General features: G+C 39.6%; 1 protein-coding gene across 1 annotated transcript in view; it reads right to left on the bottom strand.

Annotated features, from left to right (window-relative positions):
• Positions 1 to 25,876, bottom strand: part of TNIK (TRAF2 and NCK interacting kinase) — a 669,757-nt gene that overhangs the window by 470,179 nt on the left and 173,702 nt on the right. Inside the window, exon 2 of the mRNA XM_007946612.2 lies at positions 21,485 to 21,550. Within this exon, the coding sequence (XP_007944803.1) occupies positions 21,485 to 21,550 (66 nt within the window). The remainder of the gene's footprint in view (positions 1 to 21,484; positions 21,551 to 25,876) is intronic.

The following is a 25,876-nucleotide window of genomic DNA, read 5'->3' as shown; positions in this document are numbered from 1 at the left end:
TAAGATTTCAAAGGGCAGCTCAAGGAGACAAAGTATTAAAATAAAATGTGCAAAGACTTGGAGTTAGAAAGCCAAAAAGAAGAACACACTCAGTATCTCTCAAGTCGAAAGAAATGAACAAAAAATTCAAGCCTCAAGTCATAATAATTGAAGGATTCTATGGGTAAAAAGTTGGGCAATCCTACTTCCGTAGTGATACTGCCTCGGAAACCCAAGGAGGGGTCGCTATGAGTCGGGGCCGACTCGATGGTACATAACAACAACAACATGGGTAAAATATTGAATGACCCAGTGCTAAAGGGGCAGGGAGGCGGCATCTTTCAGATGCCTTAGACATCTTCTAACTATACAACTGGAGACCAGAATCACCAATCACAGCCCAAGGCCTGTTCCTATGAGGTCAGACAACTCGCCACCCTCCAGCCCTTTTACCACCCTTGACACCAACTGCCCCTCCTGCAGCACCCACCACTTCTTCACTGGGTTTGATAATTTGCTGCAGTGGCCACACAGAACTCACAGATTATGAGGTTTATTAGGGAAACAACAGGTTTCAGGAATGCACTCAGGATACAGTTCTTCGATCAAGACAGTCTCCCATCTGCTGTGCCCTTAGACATGCCTTTCTGGCCCCTGGTTTCTCAGCCTGGCCTCTGCCTCTGTGGCCAAGGTAAGCCTGCCACTCTACCCTGTGCCTCTTGGTTCCACTGTTGCTGTCTCTCAGCCAGGTGTTTATCTCAGCTGGCAGTGAGATTCCCTCTCTACCTCTAAGAGCGCTCATTTTAAACGTGGCAGAATGGCAAAACTAGCAATCCCGACACCAGAGTTCTACACACCTGAGAGGAAGTGAACTTTCCCAGAAGATTACTTCATGCTTCGCCAACAGAAATATCCCAGGTGGATTACTTTAACAATCAGGAATTTAAAAGCAGGTACTCAGTTGTTCATGGAAAATTCCACCACAGAGTTAATTGCCAGTCTCCTTATAGGGAATAACTACTACCAGTTGCCTAGTCAAGTTGACACATATTTGCATGGTCCCACCCAGTTACCCAATGGGAGTTACAAAGACTATGGCTAAAAAGCCATACCCTGTAATTCACTACACTGCACCCAGGAAGTATCAAAAGGAAGGTAGAAAGAATACATAGAATAGCTGTACCAAAAAGAATTAGTCAATATCCAACCATTTCAGGAAGTAGCATATGATCAAGAATCAATGGCACTGGAGGAAGAAGTTCAAGCTGACTGGAAGTGACTGGAAGAGATTCATATTTGTGCCCATACAAAGAAAGATGATGCAAAAGAATGCAGAAATTGTTTTTTTTTTTTTTTAAAAAAAAAGCATTAATATGTGCAAGTAAAATTTTGCTGAACATAATTTAAAAACAGCGACAGCAGTACACAAATAGGGAAGTGCCAGAAATTCAACCTGGATTCAGAAGAAGATATGGAACATGGGATATTACTGCTGCTATCAGATGGATCTTGGCTGAAAGCAGGGAATACTGAAAAGATGTTTATCTGTATTTGTATTTGTATTTTACCTATATTTGCATTTGACTGTGTGGTTCATAACAAATTATGAACAATATTGTGAATAATGAGAATTTCAGAACACTTAATTGTGCTCATGAGGAACCTACACATAGACCAAGAGGCAGTCACTCAAACAGAAACAAGGGGATATAGTGTGGTTTAAAATTAGGAAAGGTGTGCATCATGGTTGTATCTTTCACCATGCTTATTCAATCTGTAGGCTGAGCAAATAACCCAAGAAGCTGGACTACAGGAAGAAGAATGTGGCATCAGGATTGGATGAAGACTTAATAACAACTTGCAATATGCAAATGACACAACCTTGCTTTTCTGTAAGTGAAGATCACTTGAAGCACTTGCTACAAAAACCAAAGACCACAGCCTTCAGTAAGGATTACACTTCAACATGAAGAAAACAAAAATCCTCACAAATGGACCAATAAGCAGCATCATGATAAAGAGAACAAATTGAAGTTGTCATGGATTTCATTTTACTTGAATCTACAATCAATGCCCCAGAAACATCAGTCAAAAAATCAGATGACATATTGCTTTGAGCTAACCTGCTGGAGAAGACCTCTTTAAACTATTAGAAAGATGCCACTTTGAGAACTAAGGTCCACCTGACCCAAGCCATGGTATTTTTAGCTGCCACTTATGCATGAGAAAGCTGGACAGTGAATAAGGGCAATTGAAGAAGAATTGATGCATCTGAATTACGGTACTGATGAAGAATATTGAATATACATACCATGTACTGCCTGAAGAACAAACAAATCTATCTTGGAAGAAATACAATCAGAACGTTCCTTAGAAGTGAGGATGGTGAGACTTTCTCTCACATACTTTAGACATGTTATCAGGAGGGACAAGTCCCTGGAGAAGATCATAATTGTGATAGATGAGTTTGTGTGTCAACTTGGCTAGCCTTGGTTGAGTGACTGAGCAGCTGGATGTAGTATTCCCCATGATGAGACTGGTAATCAACTCCATGGTGGAATCTACTTTGAGCAGCTGAGTAGCTGCCCTAGGGAATGTGGTCTGCTTCCTGTGTATAAGGAGAAGCCTTGGAGAATGGTCTCCAGCATATGGCACACTTGGACCCTGCATGTAGCCATGTCGTTGTTCAGCAGACTGCCATGCTCTGCCAACCTTGGAACTTACAATGGACTTGAATTAATGGCTTGCCATGTGGCTTGATAAGATCGGGACCATGCCATTTTATTTGTTGACCTTGGGCTTGTCAGCCTCAGCAGCCAGTAGCTGCCTGAATGAAGAGATGCCTCTAGCTTCATTGGGCTGGGAACAAGAGGCAGAGCTGAAGGTCAAGGTCAAAGGGCTTTCACACAGCCCCTAGAGCCTGGTACTTTGAACTCGGACTTCTAGCCTCCTGAACTATAAGAGAATAAACTCCTGTTTGTTCCATCCCATTTGCGGTATATTCTTGTCAGAGTGGTACTAGGTAACCAAACCAATCATACTTAGAGAGGACCAGGGAAAAAGTGGAAGACTCTCAATGAGATGGATTGACACAGTGGCTGCAAAAATGAGCTCAAACATAACAAAGATTATGAGGATGGTACAGGACCAGAAAGTGTTTCATTCTGTCATACACACGGTCAATATGAGTCAGAACTGATTTAATGGCATCTAACTACAACAACAACAAGATACTGAGCAGGTGTCAAAAGAGATTCCAGACTAAGACAGACTAGAGTGATAGGCCTGACTCTTTATCTCCAAAAAATATTCAGTAAAAATCTATGGATTACATGAGTCCAAGGCTGAGTCAATAGCAGCTTACAGTAACAACTGCTTTTGTTGTTAGTGAAAAAGGGTCATTTCCTCAGCTTTAAAGAGACATTTGGCACAGGTGAAGTCCACAAGCACTACCCAACCCAAATCCCACTGCCAATGAGTCAAGCCTGACTCATAATGACTCTATAGCACAAGAGTAGAACTGCCCCCACAGGGTTTCCAAGTCTGTACATCTTTAAGAGTAGACAGCCTCATCTTTCTCCCACAGAGTAGCTGTGCATTAGAACCACCAACCTCTGGGTTAGCAGTCAAATTGCCATCCAAAACACATATCACATCTGTGAAACTCCTGACCACAAGAGAAGACCTAGCGTGAAAAATATATGGAAATTACTCTTTAATGAACTACTGAGAGATTCTGAATGCATATTTAAGCTCTGAAGTTCAAGTCTAGAAAAACAGTAGCATTCTTCCTCAGGATGCTCTTCCATGCTCTTTAGTTATAAGACTAGATAGGCCACATTTGTTGTCTTAGGCTTTGAGTGATGACCAGTTCTTCACGTGAGCTGGGTTAAAAAGTTATTTTGTTTTTCTTTCTCTTGTTAAGAGTAGGAAGTAATATCTGTAGTGCCAATATTTCTTCAAAGTTGACATTTGTTATTTCTTATAACTCTTATTGTAGAGAATTTTTGGAATTTTCCAAATTCCCCAAAATATGTATGTTAAGATAAAGTGACATTTATTCTAGCAAAATCAGCCTTTCAGGCCACAATCATATCTTAGTGTGACAATGAACCACCAAGAAAATAATTGTCCTTAACAGCCACCATCTTAGAGAGAAATCTAATTTTAATAGAGAATCCATTTAGCACAAACACCAAATGAGTGTGTTTACCTACCCCTCCCTTTTTACTGTACTCAACATTAGGCACTTTAATCTCTTCTAATCTAACTCAAAACACTAATTGTGAAGAAGAGATTTTCTCTCCTATATTTTCTTTGGAAACCACAGTACCCACACACACTGAAATTTGAGGACCTGGGCTGGCCAGCTCCCTGACCTATGTTCCTCAAAGAAATATCTCACCTTTAACCAGGCCCTCAGAGAGCTGAAAGAGTAGTTCATACCAGAACTTGGCAGGCACAATACTAAAGGCCTATGAGTTCTTTGAGTCCTCAACCTTGAATTTCCTGAGAAGAAAAATCCTGAGTAAGATAATGAAAGCCTCTGGAGTTCATGTTCTCCGTCAGCAAATAGGTCTCATAATCCCATCTAATCTCCAGATTTGATTCTCAGAATTAAAACATAATGACCACAAGCTTGGAAATGTAAAGATACTCCCTAGAGAGGCACTTGACTGCTAACCAGAAGGCTGGCGGTTCAAACCTACCAGCCACTCCTTGGAAGGAAGGTTGGGCAATCTACTTCCTTAGTGATACCACCTCAGAAACCCAAGGAGGGGTCGCTATGAGTCAGGTCCGACTCCACAGCACATAACAACAACGACAGAGACTGTTACAGAGGATAAGGAGTCTCTTCAACACTGACAAAAGTATAGACTTACAGATGCAAGGGTGGGGAAGGCAGGCATAAGATTAAGTGGAATGTGAGGGGAACTACTATTAATACCAGTATTACTTTTGTTGCTGTTGTTAAACTGCCATCAAGTCTACTTCTGACTCATGGCAACCACATGTGCAATGGAACAGAAGGCTGCCCAGTCATGTACCATCCCCATGATGGTTTGCTGGTCAGACCATTGTGATCTATAGGATTTTCGGAAGTAAGCCTTTCTTCCTAGCCTGTCTCAGTCTGCAATCTCCACTGAAGCCTGTTGGCTTCATATCAACATGCAAGTGCCACTGACAAGAAGGTGGTGGCTCTGTATGAGGTGCACTGACCAGGAATGGAACCCAGGATTCCTCCATGGAAAGCGAGATCCCCACCACTGAACCACCAATAAATACTCTTGGGTATTCAGAAATATATGGAATTGAATGAGAACTAACACAATAATGCATAGTATTTAGGCAGAATTTCAAAGAGCACACTGACCACAGTATTACTCATAGACTTAAATAGATATTCATAAATCAAACAGGTATTCATAAATCTCCTGTGTCTGGACTGGAAAACAATATTCAAACAAAGAGCTTTTTGATTTGGAGGCTGCTATTATATTTTGGAAGGAGCTTTGGTGGCATAGTGGATAAGGCATTTGGCTGCTAACCAGAAGGTTGGTAGTTCAAACCCACCAGCTGTTCTGTGGGAGAAAGATGAGGCAATCTACTTCCTTAAAGATTTACAGCTTTGCAAATCCAGTGGGGATTATTATGAGTCAGAATCAACTTGATTGCAGTGAGTTTAGTTTTTCGGTTATTAGGTTTTGGGTTTTGGTGGAGGTTTGGTCTTTTTCTATTTTGTTTTTTCTCTCTACTTCCTACCAACACTGGTCTCTTGGTCATATTTTAAACTTATGACATATCTACTCAGATGATGAACTGAAGGGATTAGTCTTCTTTAAGCAAGCCTTGTCCTGAGCAAGGGATAAGCTGCAAACCCAAGGAAAAGAGCAGTCTGGCTACTCATTCACCATCTACCCACCCCACCCCACCTCCACATCTTCCTGCAGAACCTTGGATTACCATGGAGGTCTTAGCAACCAAGCACCATTTCCTGTAAACACTCATAGAGGGACTATGTTGACGGAAGCAGCTTTGGTGATTGGTTGCTGTGGTAGTTCTTCAGGGAATTAAGAGTTTTGAAAGTTCTTAAGTGTCACTCAAAGTCACTGAGTAGGTACAAAATGATAGAACACAATGTACTAACATTTAGGTAGCAAAACATTCTTTTTGTGCTACTGAAACCACAGGAAGGCTAGCTGGGTGAAATCAGAATCTGCCTAATTTAAAACTCTTTCTAAAAGAATATATAATAAACTCAAACTCCCTCAAGGAAAAGGGCACACTGTCTTGTGTTTTTCACTAACTTTCATTGTTTTGATGCATAAAGAGAAAGAATGACATAAATGTAGATACAATGTCTCATTGACACATATGATAATAGCCTTTAGAGCCATCTCTAATAATTTTGGGTCACTGGTACTACTTATCTAAAATCTATAGGGGTGGGAGGAGGAAGAGTGTAGTCTTTAATGAAGGACCTCTGGTGGCATAGTGGATAAGGCATTTGGCTGCTAACCAGATGTTCAGCAGTTCAAACACACCAACCACTCCATGGAAAGAAGATAGGGCAACCTACTTCCGTAAGGATTTACAGCCTCAGAAACCCAGGAGGGGTCATTATGAGTCAAACTGACTCGATGGCAGTGAGTTTGGGGTATTTTTTGGTTTGGTAGTCCTTAATGGAAACAAAATGGCAAGTTTTTTACATAGGTACATATGGGGCTGTATGAGCTAGAATCGACTTAATCAACAAGTTTGGTTTGGGTTGTTTGGTTTGGGTTGTTGGTTTGTTGTTTTTTTTCCCCCCTCCCTTTTTTCTGACTTTGCATTCATGTTAAATTATACAATAGTTTTTATCCTGATACTGTACCCAGGTCACCCTCAACTGTATTACCCTGAAGTTTTTGTTCCATCCCCTGCTTCATTGTTCCTCCCCACCGTTAAGCCCAAACACACTCAGCTATGCCCCCTCCCTTTTAAAGGGTGAAATTTATAAAAACAAAGAGTAAGCAACTTGTCACAATGCCATACCAAGTTACAAGAAAGTGGTCTCTCCTCTCCTTATAACAGAGAGAAGGTGCAGATTATGCACCTGGCAAATATTTGTATGGTCTCCAGAGCAGTGAGATTCATCCTTCGCTCACAAAAGTAAACCACTACAGCTGACAGAATAAATCAGGTCACTTTAACGAAGATTTAGCAAGCACCAGTCTGACTGTAGTTCTTCCGGAAAATAATAATAATAGTAATAATGCACCTGGCTATTAGAGCGGATTTGTGGAGAAGGCTAGAAATAAGCTATTCTCTCCCCTCTCCCACCACAAAGAAATCATAAGAAAACAAGCAACCAGGCCCAAGCAACCAGGCCCTTCAAATGTTCAGAACAGCAGTATTTCATACTGCAAAAATGCAACTAGCTCAAGGCATGTCAGTTCCTTTCTGCAGATGGAAAAGTATCTCCTTATCTTTCTGGGATAATATCAATTTTGTTTGTTGTTTAAAAACAAAGTATCTCCACTTAACAAGAAATCACAAACTAATTACCTAGTCTTCAATCACCCTTCAGTATTTGGGGTATAAAGATTAAAAGAAATATATATTAAAACATGTTATGTCATCAGTGCTCTCATTATAAATTCAGACTTACCAGGGATCAAATGAAAATTAATTCTGAACAAACAATGCAAGAGTTGAGTTAGACCGATCCCTGATACATATTTAAGATTTTTTTTCCCCTTTGGAATTCCTCTTGGAAAACTTATGAATGGTGCTAAGAGACCAGAATTAAGAGACTCCTGACAAGAGTCCAAGCCTTACTATGCACTCAATGACCTAGGGAAAGTCATTTCTAAACTCTCAGACCTCGTGTTTCCTCCTCTGTAAAATAGGGATCATATAAATGTTCTATCTGTTGTGTGGAGTCACTGTGAGAGTCAAATGAAATAAGGATCATAGAGGTTTTATGGAAATTGTTAAATCATCAATGTTGAGAAGGAAAATGACTTAAGAAAATGCAACTCTGTTACCAAAAGTGTGTAACTTGAGTCTATAAACTCAACTTGAGTCTTAAACTCAAATGAGCTATGGTCCCTTGTGTTTGGCCACAGGGGCAATTTTAGAATCATGTCCATGATATCAGTTTTAGAAAGACGTAAAAAAAAATTTCATCTTTTTTTTTTCTTTTTCTCAGGTGATACTGGATGGACACTGTTTTTATTTAATTTATCTGGTATTTAGCTGCTGTTGAATATTAAATATTTTATTTAGTGTGAGTCTCCTAGATTAATTACTTAAACAGTTCAGATTAACCAAAAACTACACTTATTCCACTGAGATAGGGCAATCTAAAGTCAGCAAAACAGAGATGTTATATACTCTTTTTTTAAAAGTGGCTATTTTTAACTATCTACTCTGGTTTGGCACTTGAGAACTAGTAAGGTGATGTCCCTGACTGCAAGGCACTTAAGAGCTTAAGGCAGGAAACAGCCACACAGAAAATTACACAGGAATGAAGTCAGTGCAATGAGAGAAGAGTTCAGCAAGTGCCACTAAGTGCAAGGGCAGCCACTCCAAGGGAACATGTACCTGAGCCACATCTAAGGATGTAGGATGGTCAACCAAGAGAAAGTGGGGAAGGAGAAGGCACAGCAAAAATAAACAGAAACACCACTGTGTGTGTGCAAATCCCAAGCAATGTGGTGCTTCTGGAGCACAGAGTGATAGTCAAGATGGGGCTAAGACAACGCTGGAGGAGGAGGCTGAGGTCACAGCAAGAGGAACCTTGGCCTGGCAAGTTGTCCTGGGGATGTGGAACTGTGTCCCCTTGAGTCGTGAGGTTCCACCCAAGTATGGGGCCACTCTGAGGACTAACACAGGGAGAAGGGAGCATCAGCGGAATGGTACACTGATTAAGGAACATGTGCTTCTTGTACCAAAAATCAGTTGCCACTGAATCAATTCTGACTCACGCAACCCCATGCACACAGAGAACAATGCACCAGTGGACTTTCAAGGTTGTGATCTCTCAAAAGCAGATTTGCCAAGCCTTCCTTCTGAGGCATTTATGAGTGGGTTTGAAGGCCAACTTTTAGGGTTAAAGTGTTTAACATCTGCACCACCCAGGTACAGATTGTAACTAACCTTTACACAGTACATTCTACTTTTGTATTAAATACTGGAGTTTCCAGCAGGGGAGAAAAATGCTTTGCTGCACTAAAAAGAAAGAAAGAAACAAAGCTGCTACACTGAAAGGTAAAGGAAAATCTCATTTTAAAAACTGTAGTAAAAACAACCACAGCAATGAACAAAATGGCAAATTTTATATTATAGTTATTTGAGCACAATTCAAAAAATAACCACAGCCCAGAATATTTTAATATAGAGAACAATAACAACACTCTTTTAGAATTCATACAAAATGCTTGTACATTTTTTTATTGACCTTCACATGGAAGGTTCATTTTATTTAGATATGATCAGGGCAGAAAACCCAGCTGGTTTCAGCTTTCTCAACAAGGCAAAGACCTGCTGGGTAGCCAGTCACCTGGCAGATAAAGTGGGTCAGAGGTGGGTCATCTCAAGGAATGCCAACACATGGACAGACGGATGTGCACAACACTCTGGACTTGTTGGAAATGTAGTGTTGCAAGAAAGTATCCAGAAATCAATCACATATAAAATTAAATTCACTGGGAAAATTCAAAATAAAAAGAAAGAGGTAAAGCTAAAAATATAGTTAAGATTTCCACTAAATTAAACTGAGCTATGAGCCCCACACTGCCTCCCGGAATGTGGTACACAGATCAAAATGGAATTCCTAAACAAAGACTTTAAAGAAAACCATCACCTCAAACATGCTAGTGGCATGCCAAAGACTGTATGTCCCAGTGGGCTATCTTAGGCAGTTACGGGCAAGTTTCTAAAACAATAGAGCACTTTCCCCCTAAAGGACACTAAGCTTGTCACTTATTTAGTTCATATATTCCCTGCAGCCCAGAAAGATAATAGTGTTATTATTATAATTAGTGGTATGCTATATGTGGTAGCTATTCTGTATTTAATAAGACTTCTCCGTGTGCCAGCTACTACTCTTTCCTTCCTTTGTTCTACATTGGGGGGTGGAGGGGTAAGCTGGAGAGAATGACATAGAAGTTCTGTGCATTGCCTTAGAATGTGAGCAATAGGACCAAGGTCAGGAGCAACACCCAAGGCCATGGCACTCAGCACCTGAATTTTTACCCAACCCTACTTGGAGTCCCAAAGCAATGCTTCCTCTCCATTCCAGATCCTTACCACCAGGCAAAGCTCCTACTTAGTAGAGAGGATATATTTGCTTGTAAAGCAGCAGATATTTATTTTTATACATGCAAAATACTCAAGTGGGTATTAAAAACTCATATTTGAGTTTATACCACAGAGATAAGAAATTCAATCCCCATGCCCCAAGTAAATGATTATTCTTTTGAAAGGGTCCCAAGTATTTTCCATGTACAAAATAAAATTGTGCACAACCCTAATTTTTTTTTTTACCTATAATCCTAGTATGGCTTTATTTTACAGGTTACAAAAAAAAACTCAGAATAATGGTAAGTGTACAGTAACTAACTTATTGATCATTTAATTACTTGAAAGTACCTTCCAATCATCAAGTCATTAAGAGTGCTATGAGATCTAAAAACCACAAATCATAAGGGTGCTGTGCATCAGGTCACTGGGCAATTCATTGATATGAGACAAACTGAAAGTATTTTGAACTGAAAGAAACTAAACACATCAAACAAAAGGTGGGCACAGGAGTGCCCTGTGTGTGACCCTAACAAAAAATTGCATCATCTTTTCATCTGCTATTGGAAAGTGGATGTTATCCATTCGATGGATCACTAAGAAGTGGGAAGAACTCTTAGTTTATTAGAAAGTGGTATAAAAGATGGTCATACTATCTATCTTTACTGTCAAAGATAGAGCTGCACTAAGCAATGCTACCAGATGCAGCAGGTATCTTGTCATCGCTTTCAGGTACTCAATATATATCATCTGGCTAAAGATTTAGACTATTTCTGCAGACAGAAGTTAATGTATCCTCAATTTTGTGGATGAAGAGCAAAGACTGTAAATGGATTCATGGAAGCAAGGTAGCAACTTGTAGAAGTCATCCAGACTAATGTTCTAGCTTGAATTAAAGGATGTCAGAACTAGAAAGAAATCTAGAAGCCATTCTAGTCCAATTTCTTTGTTACACACGAAAATGAACCCACCAGGTGTTTCACAGGAGAAAGATGTGGCAGTCCGCTTCTGTAAAGATTACAGCTTTGGAAATTCTATAAGGCGGTTCTACTCTGTGCTGTAGGCTCACTATGAGTGGTAATAGACTTGAGGGCCATGAGTTGATTTGGTTTTGAGGTTTAGAAGAACAAAATTATTCACATAAGCTCACAAAGCTAATGAATTATCAGGCCAAAACCTAAAGCCAGACACCATCAGTCCACTGGGTCCTATATCCTTCCTAGCTCCACTTCATCTCAGGTCATTGACCATGACTCTGGTAACAGTAGTTAAGAATTTGGTAGCACTGCTTTCTTCTCCTGGAGTGCCTTTTTCCAGTCCTCTTTCGCATACATCCATTCATCTTTCAAATCAACTCAACAGTCACGTGTACCTACATAAAGCCTTTCCTGGTCCTCCTACAGCCCCTATATAATTGGCTCTTCTCCTCCTCATCTCCCAGCATTATGCTTTCTGTATACTCCTGTTGTGCTGCATGTGATACACTATTTTAGTTACTGATTGACATGTCTCACTACCAAAGACTCCAAGCTCTTTGAGGGCAGGAGTCATGTCACATGCATATTGATGAACTCTGCCCTGGAGGTGGTGCCAAGCAGGTAAGTGATGCTTATTATGAACAAAATTCCCAGGAGAGAGAGAAGAGTGGTAGAGGCTCCTGCCCAAAGGCAATGACACAGAGAAAAGCTCTGGTACCACCTGCGAGATTATAGATTAGCACAGTGGCACTCAATCTTAGCTTCACTTTTCTATCATCTGTGACATTTTTAAAGAAAAAGTTTACTCAGCCCTACAGCAGACCAACGAAAAACAAATTTTGGGGAGAAGAGCCCAGATATCTTTAGTTTTTCAAACTTATCCAGGCTATTTCTATAAACAGTAAAAGCTGAGAACCAATAGTGTTGTGGTTGTTGTTGTTGTTGTTATGTACCATCAAGTTGGACACAACTCATAGAGACCCCCAGAAATCCTACAGTTCCCTGGGGCATGTTTTGGTAACAACTCTGGGGGTCCTACCACCTAGCAGAGACAGTGACCTTCCCACATGGCATTCAATACCCAGGTGCTCACAAAGGTCTTCCCTCCAAACTCACGTGGCAATCCATGTGAGTATATGGAATTTATTATAACCAATAGATCATAGCATGAGGTGACACAGCCAGAAGCCAATTTAGAGGCAAACAACCCAGGGATCTTTGAGAATGAAAATCTCATCAAGACAACACATTCTGAGGGTAAATGATTCTTCCCACTTATTTATGATAGGAATAATTCTGACCAACTGCAAATAAAGTATTTTCTGAGAATTAAATAATCCTAAAACCTTAGCTATACTCGGATGAATTTATGACTTCACTTTGCATGTGCTAGACTATCTTAGAGATGTTTTATAAATGTCTATTTGATGTTAAAAATTACAGTTTCCTCACTCCTAGAAAAATAGTGCTTGGGTATTTTGGCAGTCATAAATAATTTCTTCTAACTGAATGAAACCAACAAACCCCTGACCATTATCGTTAATATATTTTTAACTAGATGAAACTTGTCTACAAATAGCACCAAAATGAAAAATAAAATTTTGAAAAGGGATCAATGTATCAGCCCTAGTTCAAATAGCCTGGTTTATAAAGAAGCAAAAAAGACAGTCCTCTACTAAGTTTTACATAAAATACTTATTGAGAAGATGATAATGAGTCTGTAGTGATGGGGGAATAGTACAAGGACATAAGTCATCATGATACATGTATTCTATTGAATAGCTCTATGTGGCATTAATAGTTGCCAGTGAGTCATGTAAATCATGGGAGAGGGGAGCCTACAGTCAAATAAACTGGGAAATACTGGTTGAAAAATAAACTAATACAAATGCTACTATACACTCTTTCCTTTCAAGAAAAGCTTCTATTGGGGTGCCATTGAAAACATTTTGGGAAATTTGTCTAACTGGCTGATAAATGTCAGTGTAGCAAACATTAGGCAACAGTAAAGCTAGAGAGACCTCCTGCTCAATTCAACAACTTTTGTTTACCCAGAGGCCCCAATACAGGAAATTGAAAGGGCTGAAGAATGAACCAGCAATTAGAGTCATTTAACTGATAACATACACACAAAGTGAGCGTGAAGAGGAAGAAGAGAAAGAATAATATAGACTCTGGCATACTCGACAAAATATGACCTTGATTATATCCCAGCTGAACTTGGAGGTCATCTAAAGAACAAATTTGATGCGCTGAACACCAATGACCAAAAACCAGATGAGTTGTCGGATGACATCAAGAACATCATACGTGAAGAAAGCAAAACATTATTAAAAAGACAGGAAAGGAAGAAAAGACCAAAATGGACATCAGAAGAGACTCTGAAACTTGCTCTTGAACACAGAGTAGCTAAAGCAAATGGAAGAAATGACAAGACAAAAGAGACAAACAGAAGATTTCAAAGGGCAGCTCGAGAAAACAAAGTAAGTGATTATAATGAAATGTGCAAAGACCTGGAGTTAGAAGACAAAAATAGAAGAACATGCTTGGCATTTCTCAAGCTGAAAGAACTGAAGAAAAATATCAAAGCTTAAGCTGCAATATTGAAGGATTCTATGGGGAAAATATTGAATGATGCAAGAATCAACAAAAGAAGATGGAAGGAAAACAGAGTCACTGTATGAAAAAGAACTGGTCAATGTTCAACTATTTGGGGAGGTAACATATGATCAAGAACCAACAGTACTGAAGGAAGAAGTCAAAGCTTCCCTGAAGGAAATGGCAAAAAACAAAGTTCCAGGAATTCACAGAATACCCATTGAGATGTTTCAACAAACAGATGCAGCACTGGAAGCTCTTATTTGTTTATGCCAAGATATCTGGAAGACAGCTACCTGGCCAACTGATTGGAAGAGATCAGTATTTGTGCCCATTTCAAGGAAAGGTGATCCAACAGAATGTGGAGATTATCGTACAATACCATTAATATCACTAAAACTCTAAACTCACTGCTGGGAGCTCTGGTGGCACAGTGTCTAAGGAATCTGACTACTAACCAGAAGGCTGGCCATTCAAACCCACCAGCCACTCCTCAGAAGGAAGATTGGGCAATCCACTTCTGTAGTGATACCGCCTTGGAAACCCAAGGAGGGGTCGCTCTGAGTCAAATTCAAATCATTAATATCACCCAGAAATAAAATTTTGCTGAAGATAATTCAAAAAACACTTGCAGCAGTAATATTAACAGGGAACTTCCAGAAATTCAAGCTGGATTCTGAAGAGGATGTGGAACTACGGATATCACTGCTGGTATAGATGGATCTTGGCTGAAAGCAAAGAATACCAGAAAGATATCTACCTGTGTTACATTGACTATGAAAAAGCATTTGACTGTGTGGATCATAACAAACTATGGACAGCACTGCAAAGAATGAGATTTCCAGAACACTTAATTGTACTCATGAGGAACCTGTATATAGACCAAGAGGCTGTTGTTCGAACAGAACAAGGGAATACTGCATGGTTTAAAATCAGGAAGAGTGTGTACTAGGGCTATATCTTTTCACCACACTTACTCAATCTATATGTTGAGCATATAATCCCAGGGGTTGGACTATATGAAAATGAACACGCACCAGGACTGGAGGAAGGCTCATTAACCTGTGATATGCAGATGACACAATCTTGCTTGCTGAAAGTGAAGCTGACTTGAACAACTTACTGTTGAAAATCAACGACTACAGTCTTCAGTATGGATTATACCTCAACATAAAGAAAACAAAAATCCTCATAACTAGACTTATAAGCAACATCAGGATAAATGGAGAAAAGATTGAACTTGTTAGGGATTTCACTTTACTCAGATCCACAATCAACACCCATGGGTAAAGCTGTAAAAAGACTATGGGTTGGGTCAGGTGCACTATAGTCTTCAAGGTGAAATCTTCACTCTTTAGTACTTTCAAGAGGCCTTTTGCAGCAAATATGCCCAGTGCAATACATCTTTTGATTTCTTGACTGCAGTTTCCACTGGCAAGGAGCTCTGGTGATACGGTGTCTGAGGCACTTGACTGCTAACTATAATTGGCAGTTCAAACTCACCAGCTGCTCCATGGAAGGAAGATGGGGCAATCTACTTCCTCAAAAACCCAATGGGGGTCACTATGAGTCAGAATCGACTAGATGGCAGTGACTTTGGGGTTTCTTTCTTTCCTTTTTTTTGGGGGGGGGGTTCCTTAGACACCAATTGTGAATACAAGTAAAATGTAACCTGTTTGTTCAAGTCATCCCACTTGTGGGTATTTCTGTTAGAGCGGTACTAGAGGTAACCAAAACACTAACTTTGACCTTTCCTCCATTTATCCTGATGTTGCTTGTTGTTGTTAGGTGCTATCTAGTTATCTCCGACTCACAGCAACCCTATGCACAGCAGAACGAAATACTACCCAGTCCTGTGCTAGCTCTACGATCCTTGCTATACTTGAGCCCATCACTGCTACCACCATGTCAATCCATCTCGTTGAGGGCCTTCCCCTCTTTTGTGGACCCTCCACCCTACCAAGCATAACATCCTTCTCCAGGGAATGATCCTTTCTTATAACATGACCAAAGTAGGTAAGACGAAGTCTGGCCATTCTAGCTTCCAAGGAGCATCCCAGCTGCACTTCCTCCAGGACAGACTTGTTAGTTCTTTTAGCAGTCCGTGGTACTTTCAGTATTCTTCACCAGCACCACAACTCAAAAGCATCAATTCTTTTTCAGTGTTCCTTAGTCATTGTCCAGCTCTCACATGCATATGAGGCAATTGAAAATATGGCTTGTGTCAGGCCCACCCTAATCCTCAAGGAGACATCTTTGCGCCTCGGCACTTGGAAGAGGTCCTTTGCAGCCAACTTGACCAGTGCTATATATCATCTGATGGCCTGACTGCTGCTTCCACTGGCATCGATTATAGAACCAAGCAATGTGAAGTCTTTGACAACTTCAATCTTTTCTCCATTTATTGTGATGCTGCTTATAGGTCCAGTTGTGAGGATTTTTGTTTTCTTTATATTGAGATGAAATTCAACAGCAGAATGTATTCTTCCATCTCCATCAGTGAGTGCTTCAAGTCATCCTCACTTTCAGCAAGCAAAGTCGTGTTGTCAGCGTATCGCAGGTTGTTAATGACTCTTCCTCCAATCTTGATGCCACGTCATTTTCATATAGTCCAGCTTCTCAGATTATATGCTCAGCATATAGATTGAATAAGTATGGTGAAAGAATACAAGCCTAATGCAATCCTGACATTGCTTATTGGTTCAGTTTTGAGGATTTCTGTTTTTTGTATGTTGAGATGCAATACATATTGAAGAGTGTATCTCTGACCTTCATCAGTAAGTGTTTCAAGTCTTCCTCACTTTCATCAAGCAAGGTTGTGCCAATTGCATATGGTAGGTTATTAATGAGTCTCCCTTCAATCCTGATGCTGTGTTCTTCTGCATATAATCCAGCTTCTTGGATTATGTGCTCAGCATACAGACTGAATTAAGTACAGTGAAAGGATATAACCCTGACAGATATCCTTCCTTATTTTAAATCATGCAGTATACCCTTGTTTTGTTCAAATGACAGCCTCTTGGTCTATGTGCAGATTCCTTAGGAGAACTATTAAATGTTCTGGAATTCTTATTCTTCACAATGGTATCCATAATTTGTTATGATCCACATAGCTGTGCCTGTGCATAATGAATAAAACACAGGTAAATATCTCTCTGGTATTCTTTGCTTTCAGCCAAGATCCACCTGGCATCACCAACGATATCCCTCATTCCACATCATAATTTGAAACCAGCTTGAATTTCAGGCAATTCCCTGTCAATGTACTGCTGCAACAGTTTTTTAATTATCTTCAGCAAAATTTTACTTGTGTATGATATTAATGATACTGTTTGATAATTTCCACATTCTGTGTGGATCATGACAAATTATGGATAACATTGAGAAGAATGGGAATCCCTGAGCACTTGATTGTACTCATGAGGAATCTGTACCTTGACCAGGAGGCTGTCGTTCGAACAGAACAAGGGGACACTACATGGTTTAAAATCAAGAAGGGAGTGCGTCAGGGTTGTATTCTTTCTCCACACTTATTCAATCTATATGCTGAGCAAATAATCCGAGAAGCTGGACTATATGAAGAAAAACGTGGTATCAGGATTGGAGGAAGAATCATTAACAACTTGAGATATGCAGACGATACAACTTTGCTTGCTGAAAGTGAGGATGACTTAAGGCACCTACTGATGAAGGTTGAAGAATACAGTCTGCAGTATGGATTACATCTCAACATAAAGAAAACAAAAATCCTCACAACTGGACCAATGAGCAGCATCACAATCAATGGAGAGAAGATTGAAGTTGTCAAGGAATTCACATTGCTTGGTTCTACAATCGATGCCAACGGAAGCAGCAGTCAGGACATTAGACGACGTGTAGCATTGGGAAAGTCAACTGCGAAGGAACTGTTTCAAGTGCTGAGGAGCAAGGATATCTCCTTGAGGACTAAGGTGCGCCTGACACAAGCCATGATATTTCCAATCACCTTGTATGCATGTGAGAGCTGGAAAATGAATAGGGAAGACCGAAGAAGAGTTGATGCTTTTGAGTTGTGGTGCTGGCGAAGAATGCTGAAAGTACCATGGACTGCTAAAAGAACTAACAGATCTGTCCTGGAGGAAGTGCAGCCAGAATGCTCCTTGGAAGCAAGAATGGCCAGACTTCGTCTCACCTATTTTGGTCATGTTGTCAGAAGGGACCATTCCCTGGAGAAGGATGTCATGCTTGGTAGGGTGGAGGGTCGACGAAAGAGGGGGAGGCCTTCAACGAGATGGATTGATACAGTGGCTGCGATGATGGGCTCGAGTATAGCAGGGATTGTGGGGCTGGTGCGGGATCGGGCAGTGTTTCGTTCTGCTGTGCATGGGGTCGCTATGAGTCGGAAACGACTCGACGGCACTTAACAACAACAACAACAACATTCTGTTAGGTCACCTTTCTTTGGAATAGGCACAAATGTGGATCTCTTCCATTCAGCTGGCCAGGCAGTTGTAGTCCAAATTTCTTGGCATAAACCAGTGAGGGCTTCCAGTGTGGCATCCATTTGTTGAAACATCTCTATTCTGTCAATTCCTTCAAAAGAAGATGGAAGGAATACACAGATTCACTGTACCAAAAAGAGCAGGTTGACATTCAACCATTTCAGGAGATAGTATATGATCAAGGAATGATGGTACTGAATGCAAAAATGCAAGCTACACTGAAGGAATTGGGAAAACCGTGACTCGGAATTGATGGAAGAAAGAGGACAGATTATCGTTCATTTTAAATCTGTAGCTAATTATTTTGGCTTATTAAAATAATCACTCTATTTTATCAAAAATGTATTTGAATTCCATTAGGCTCCCAATAGTTGGCCTGCCAATAAACAGCCTTTATTATTATTATTATTAAAGCTGTTAAATATAGGAAGATGGAATCCTCTTTCAGTCCTGACAGAGAACCACTACTCTTTATTTTTCTGTCTGTGCTATTCAAAAGAGAAAATAAAAAACAGATACCAAATGACCACTCTGTTCACTTGGGGTCAAGATGCTAAAGATAAACAATTCTATCCTTCCAAGAACAGGCAATCATAAAATAGACCTGGATCTAAGATTATAAACAACTTTGATCAACTAGATAGTATAAAGTTCTTTATACCAATTATTTATATTTTCACATCCACAAGTATCTGGCTTGTATGCCAGCAGAAATACTTCAGGGATCATCCTTTTTTTTTTTTTTTTTTTTTGTTAAGTACGTTTCTTAAAAACTACTTATAGGTAAATATAATTATATTATGATTCTGTTAGGATAACTTATCAAAAGAATTATGATGAATCCTTCTATAAAATAAAGAGTATGCCCATAAAATTGTTCATAAAATTATGCCTTACTTCATAAAAACCAGGAACACCAAAAGCTAGGTTTACAAAAAATTAGAATCAAGGATTTAATACTTAATTAAGCTTAAAATATTTATCATAGAACTTTTTTATATAGGACCTTTCTCCTAGTGCTTTAAGATTCTATTTATGCCCACAGATTTTAGAAATATACCTACTCCACAAAAGTGAAATACAATCTATAGTGTGAACAATCATTTCTTAAGTAAATTTTCTTTGAGTTCATATATTTTTGAGCTCAGATTTTGCTAATTAAAACTTAATCCATCAGGAATTGGTTACAGCAGAGCTGGATTGGTGGCCTCAAAAACTCAAGAGTTTCTGTTCATGAGCAGTGCTGCCTAACCTCACCTGGTTGCCAAAAAACCAAACCCTTAATGGGAAGAGAGTTATAGTTCTTTAGATAAATCATCACAAGTCCCCATACCATTTCCCACCTAAATTTTCATTTGACAAGTAGAGAGAAAACTGTGATGGTCAGAAAACAATACATGGAGCTGGTAAAGGGTCTAGAACTCCTTACCCAAAGTCCCTTGCATTCTCCATTCCATGTAGTCTTCCCACAGCTTGAAAGGTGCCAAGTTTTGTATCAACCAATAAGAGAATGTCACCCTTTACATTCTAATCATTAAACACCTTTCTTCTCTAAAAAGACCTAGGATCCCATTTGTTACCTTTTCCTTATGGTCAGATGACAAGAAAATAGGGCTAACTTCTGATTTCACAAAAATTCTCATACTTAATCGCATCTCTTTGTTATCTTCTTTTGCAAGTGTATACAGAGTGGAAAAGCTGTGAATTGTCTCCCAAATTCCTATTCTAAACAGGAGAAGCATGGTACAATGGGTGAACGGTGCTAAGATTGTGAAATGATCACCACACTATAGAGCTGTTACTCCATATTGACAGCAAATCAGAAGTAATTTTCTATCTAAATCAGAGCTTAATTCATTAGCCAAATGTTACTTCACAAGTTCAATCCAATTTCTCAAAATGCAGTAACACAATCTTCCAACCTAATTACCTTCATTGAAAGTATTTAAAAGCATTTGCTAAGACACTTTCTTTGTGTGTCAGACAGGATCAACATCAAGTGAACAGCTGGGTAAGCTACATTCTGTCTAATTTCAGGAGTTGACATTTAAGAAAATAATCTTTTCTTGTGAGTGAAAAATTTTCCCCTAGAGTGGACACCAAAGGGTACCTCTTAGTGCCTTAAATAAAGGCTGAATTAAATACATACTCGTTTACAATTGAGCCTTAAAAACCAGATTCTCAAGAATACATACGCATGTACTTTTGACACTCGGAAGAACTGTAAATATTATCATCTGGATGACTTGTACAATAATTTTAATCAACTGAGAGAAGCTTAGGGCTCAGATTTGGAATTTTAAAAACTAGAACAATAATGAGAGAGAATCTGTAATGGAAACGTCATCCCATATCACTACCACTCAGGAAAATCACGGTTATTTCCCTCAAAATAATCATGAGGAAATGGTTTGTTTTGTAGACATTTCAATAGCTCATTCATCAAAACCCCCAAAGTTTTAGTCCGAAAACAGCTTATTTCCATTTCCTCTTGACAATCAGAGGGAGAAATCAAGCCACATTTTTTAACCACCATTTTTTTAGTATTTTACCAGGAGAAAACATCTTTTGAAACATTTTTTGGGTAATTTTGTAAGGATTAAATGGGCAAAATGGAGGAACAGGACTTCTTTTCTTCAGCCACATCTCACTCTTAAGTTTAACTTTTAATTATTTCCTAACTTGTAAAATTCATTGCTGCCATTAGGTCTTTCCTTTGTGAAGTAGCCAGTTTTCTCCTAAGGCTGTTCAGGAAACTCATTTAGCTCCTGCCCTAAGCCAATAACAAATCTCCTTTTCCACCTGCAAGTTTAATAGCTTAAATTTCTAAAGTCAATTGTATCCATTGCTCCTTTGAAAACCAATTCTGGCAGTAATTAAAGGGAAGGAAACACTCAAAGAGCTTCCAATATGCAACATCAGAATTCATGTGTCATATATATACAGTGTAATGTATAATGAAGGGAAATACCCAAATCACAGAATCCAGTTTAGATAATGTGACTACTGAGATGTTTGAAAGGATGCAGAGTCAATTAACAGGTACACTATTTGGTTTAAAATCTGTTATGAGGCATTTATGAACAAGTACAAGACAGCCTTATATTCCGCATTCATGAATCAAAATCACACATAAGCCACATTCACATGCAGTGAACTTACCTTATAAACCTGCCCATACGTTCCATTTCCAACAAGTTCCACCAATTCAAAGATCCCGGCAGGATCCTAAAACAAATCAAACAAGAAAAACTCAAAACAATGTTCCAGGCATTGTTCTAATCATAAGCAAGTATTATTTAAAATAAATAATAAGCTTGGCTTTGGGAACTGTCATTTGGTAATATTAAATACTATGAGAATGTATACTTTAATTCAGCCGGAGTAATGAAATTTGTTTTTATACTCCATGAGATGTACTTAAATCAGACAAAAGATGTGACTTCAGCTGAACAACAGAAAAGAACTGACACATTTCTCATGTCAAATGGAAACACACTTGCCAGTACAAGAAAGGTAATATGAAAAACTCTTCATACTGAGGGCTTCCTAATTTTTCAGATATTTCTCTTTGAATTTTCCAAGCTGCTAATTGCATTGAACACAGGCAAAGTTAAGAAAGGACTATTGCTGTATTATGGGGTTACCTAAGGTAGACAACAGCTTCCAAGAAGAAATGGAATAAACATAACTAACCCCCTCAGAATGTTCTCCTTTAGAGTCACCTCCCTACCCCATAATGCTGCCTTTGTACAATACCCTTCTGCAACATGACCTCAGTTCAATAAGATAATTGCAAGATTAAGAATGCAAATTAAATTGGAATAATATTTAAGTTCTTACTACTAAACAGGTGTGTCCACTAACCCTCAGACTCAGTTAAAAGTTAGTGTTTCAATACATGTCCAATAATTACTGTTACTGATTTATATTCCAAAACGTTAAAAAGAAAAATCAAAGCCTTTAAAATTCAACTCAGGCAAGAGGTGACTTTTACCCCTACTGATTCTTATCTGGACAAAAATTGTTTTTTTAAAGGCCTAAATCTCGACAGCAGTAAGTTTGATTTTGGTTTTTTAAAATCAAGAGTCACAAACTCAAATGCTCACAGAGACCAGACAAGTAACATAAATGAGTGAAGGGGCCTAAAAGGGCCTGCAGCAAACTGAAGAAGACACACTTCCTTTAGAGGGGAGAGAAAGGGAACGCCCACTTTATTTAGCCTCACCCAACTTGCTGTGTCAACATATGAGCATAATATTGCAAGATCTAAAGATCTGTCCAAAAAACCTGAACATTTTGCTTAATGTAATAGCTACTAATTTTCAAATGGTAGGCATAAACTCAATTTTAAAAAAATAAACAAACAAAAAAAACCTCATCCATTTGCTGGTGGGAATGTAAAATGGTGCAACCACTATGGAAAACAGTGTGGTTGTTCCTCAAAAAAATTGAACAAAGAACTACCACATGACCCAGCAATCTCAATTTTAGGTAAAAACCTAGAAAATGTAAAGGCAGGAACACAAACAGAAACCTGCACACCAATGTTCAATACAGCACTTTTCACAATAGCCAAAAGGTCAAAACAATCAAAATGTCCACCAAGCCATGAATGGATAAACAAAATGTGGTACATACATACAATGGACTACTACTCAGTTATAAAGAGAAATGAAGTCTTGTGCATGCCAGTACATGAATGAACCCTGAAAACATCATGTTGTTGTTAGGTGCCATCGAGTTGGCTCCAATTCATGGCAACCCTATGTACGTACAAGAAAACAAAACACTGCCCAGTCCGGTGCCATCCTCACAACCCTTGCTATACTTGAGCCCATTGTTGCAGCCACTGTGTCAATCCATATCACTGAGGGTCTTCCCCTTTTTCGCTGAGCCTCTATATCATATCGATTGAAATAAGTCAGTCACAAAAGAACAAATCTTGTACCATCTCATTTATATGAAATAACCACATATAGAGACATCAAAGATTATTAGTGTTTACCAGGGGTGAGAAGGGGAGGGACAAGGGGGATGTTTTTGCTTAGGGGGCACTGAGATTATGTCAATGATGGTACAATGATTTGGAAAACGATAGCAAGAATGGTTGAACAAGTTGAAGAATATAATCAGTATCACTAAACTGTACACATAGAAGTTGTTCAAATGTATGTTTTATTGTGTATATTTTCACTACAATGAAATAATAAACCTTCTCTGAGAAGAAAATTAAAAAAAACTACAACAACCTCTAGCTAACCGAAAAGTTAGAGGTTCAAATCCATGTGCACAGGGGCACCTTGAAAGAAAGGTCTGGTAATCTGCTTCCGAAAAATTAATCACTGAAAACTCCATAGAGCACAGTTCTACTCTGACACATTATGGTGTTGCCATGAGTTAGAGCTGACTCAGTGGAACCTAGTTTTTATCTCTAGTCAATGTTATAATTAAATGGGTACACTGCCCTATGTTATTATGGGGGCCAACAGGCAGTCTGAGCTTTGGATTCACATGGACCTGGGTTCAAATATCAGCTTTCCCTCTGGGTCTGAAAAATTATGACATTTATCTAGCACAGCTTTTGGGAAGAAAAAGTGAGGCCCTAGCACAATGCCTTGCACATAGTCGACAATCTATTAATACTTAATTATAACCATTTTGAAGCTGAGCCATTCCATACCACCAACCAAAATCTAAACTCACTGCTGTGGAGTCGGATCCAACTCACAGGGACTCCTCCTTGGGTTTCCGAGGCAGTATCACTACAGAAATAGATGGCCCGACCTTCCTTCCGAGGACCAGGAACATTCAAAATCAGAGAAGCAGACTCTCTGCTATTCATGGAAAGGAGATAAATGAGTTCAGAGGTGACAAGATAGATTCCTCAGACTCACATTCTTTAGTAAATTAAGATCAAAAAAAGCCCTTGCTTTGTCTTCAAAGATTTCACATAAAAAACAAATTTCAAAAAATAAAACCAAATGGGGAGGGGTGCATTTAGTCATTGAGAAAAATTAGGAGTTAGCACTGCCCATTCTTTCAAGTCAGAAGGGTAAGAACCACCACACTCCAGGCCCGTGTCCTGACAAATCAAGAAGCCCACAAGTTCCAGCTACGCCCCAATTGGCCAGAGAGGTGGCCAAGGCATTCCAGATAGAACCGGAGACAGGAAGACACTGTTCACAGAACCAGAGCTGACCAAGATCTCATAGGTAAGAGAGCTGTCAAAGCCACCTGGGAAGCATCAGGATGAAAAAGAAGAATTTTGCTTGTTAAATTACTAAGCCATTAGAGCAGCAGGTTTTATTACAAACAGAATTAGAAAGAAATGAGAAAAAGGAGAAGGGGGAAAAAAAAAGTCCATAAATGGTGGCAGCTGCTGTTTGTTACTAAGCTGTGCTTCCCAGTAGTTTGTTTGCTCAGTGGTGTTTCTGCAACAAATTTGGAGAGAGGTTCTACATTTGCTTGAAATATCTCAATTGTGTTTTCAACATATTCTCGACTAAAAGAAATAAGAAAGAGAGGAGAGGCAGGGCGGTGACTACTAGCTGCCTTAAGGAGCCTGGGAGTCGTCACAGGCACATAAAAGGAGGGCAGGAGCAGAACCAGGGTGCAGAGCAGGGATCAGCTTCTACACCAGCGTCATCCCACTTCATGGATCTGTTCTCAGGGCTCGGGTTTAATTAACAGGCAGGTTTCAGCAGGAGCTGGGCAGCTGACTTCTGAGGCTCTGCCCCCTCCTTTACAAGTCACTTTATTAGTGGGCATATGGACCAGCTACTCCAGGACTTCTGTTCCAACTTCTGGGAAAGATAGGCTCTTTCTGCAGGGCACATCCAAAGGGCTCAAGGCAGAAGAAGCAAAAGGCAAAGAAATTTAAAGAATTTGACTGTTGGCCAGGCTTGGCTAGGCAACCAAACTGGAAACCAGCATTGATCTGAGATATGCATGCACCCAGGGAGCTTATTAGAATCAACACCTGTGGGGATGGAAGGAAGAAGGACTGAGCAGAGGGAAGAGGTGACCTGCAATACAAGGCAAACAAAAACTTCATCTGTCCTCCCAGAGAGCTGAGAAGAACCTTCAAAAGTATCCGACCTTGAAGCACAGGCCCTTCATACCTTACCTCCCCTTATTAGTCCACTGGATGCAAGGGATGCAGGCTGCCTTTATTTTCCACCCCAGGGCTTATGATCATGGGGAAAGTGACACTCTTCAGCTAAGGACAGTTCTCAGAGAGGGATTCAGGTGACAGCTGCCTACACTCCCAGCAGGTAGATGAGTGAGTGCACCAGTCATGGAGAGGGGTCTGGGTGACACATCACAGCATCCACTATGAGCACCACGGGTAGAAATGAATACTAGTCTGTAATTAGAAGAGAAGACTATACACATGTACATTCTACAGTGTGCTGACAGTAATGGGACAGAAGTAGCATGGGTAAGAACATTATATTTGGAAGGTGGGAGCTATCTGAGACCCTAGAATGGAGGTAGAGGGATTGGTCAGTGACACCTCAGCACTGACTCAGAACTCCCTTCTCCCCAGTC

The sequence above is a fragment of the Orycteropus afer genome, unplaced genomic scaffold, assembly GCF_000298275.1.
Source record: "Orycteropus afer afer isolate SDZICR_OR568_19922 unplaced genomic scaffold, OryAfe1.0 scaffold00168, whole genome shotgun sequence".
In the NCBI taxonomy this organism is placed as follows: domain Eukaryota; kingdom Metazoa; phylum Chordata; class Mammalia; order Tubulidentata; family Orycteropodidae; genus Orycteropus; species Orycteropus afer.
Note: the sequence above shows the minus strand (reverse complement) of the source record. Positions and strands in the feature narration are given on the sequence as shown.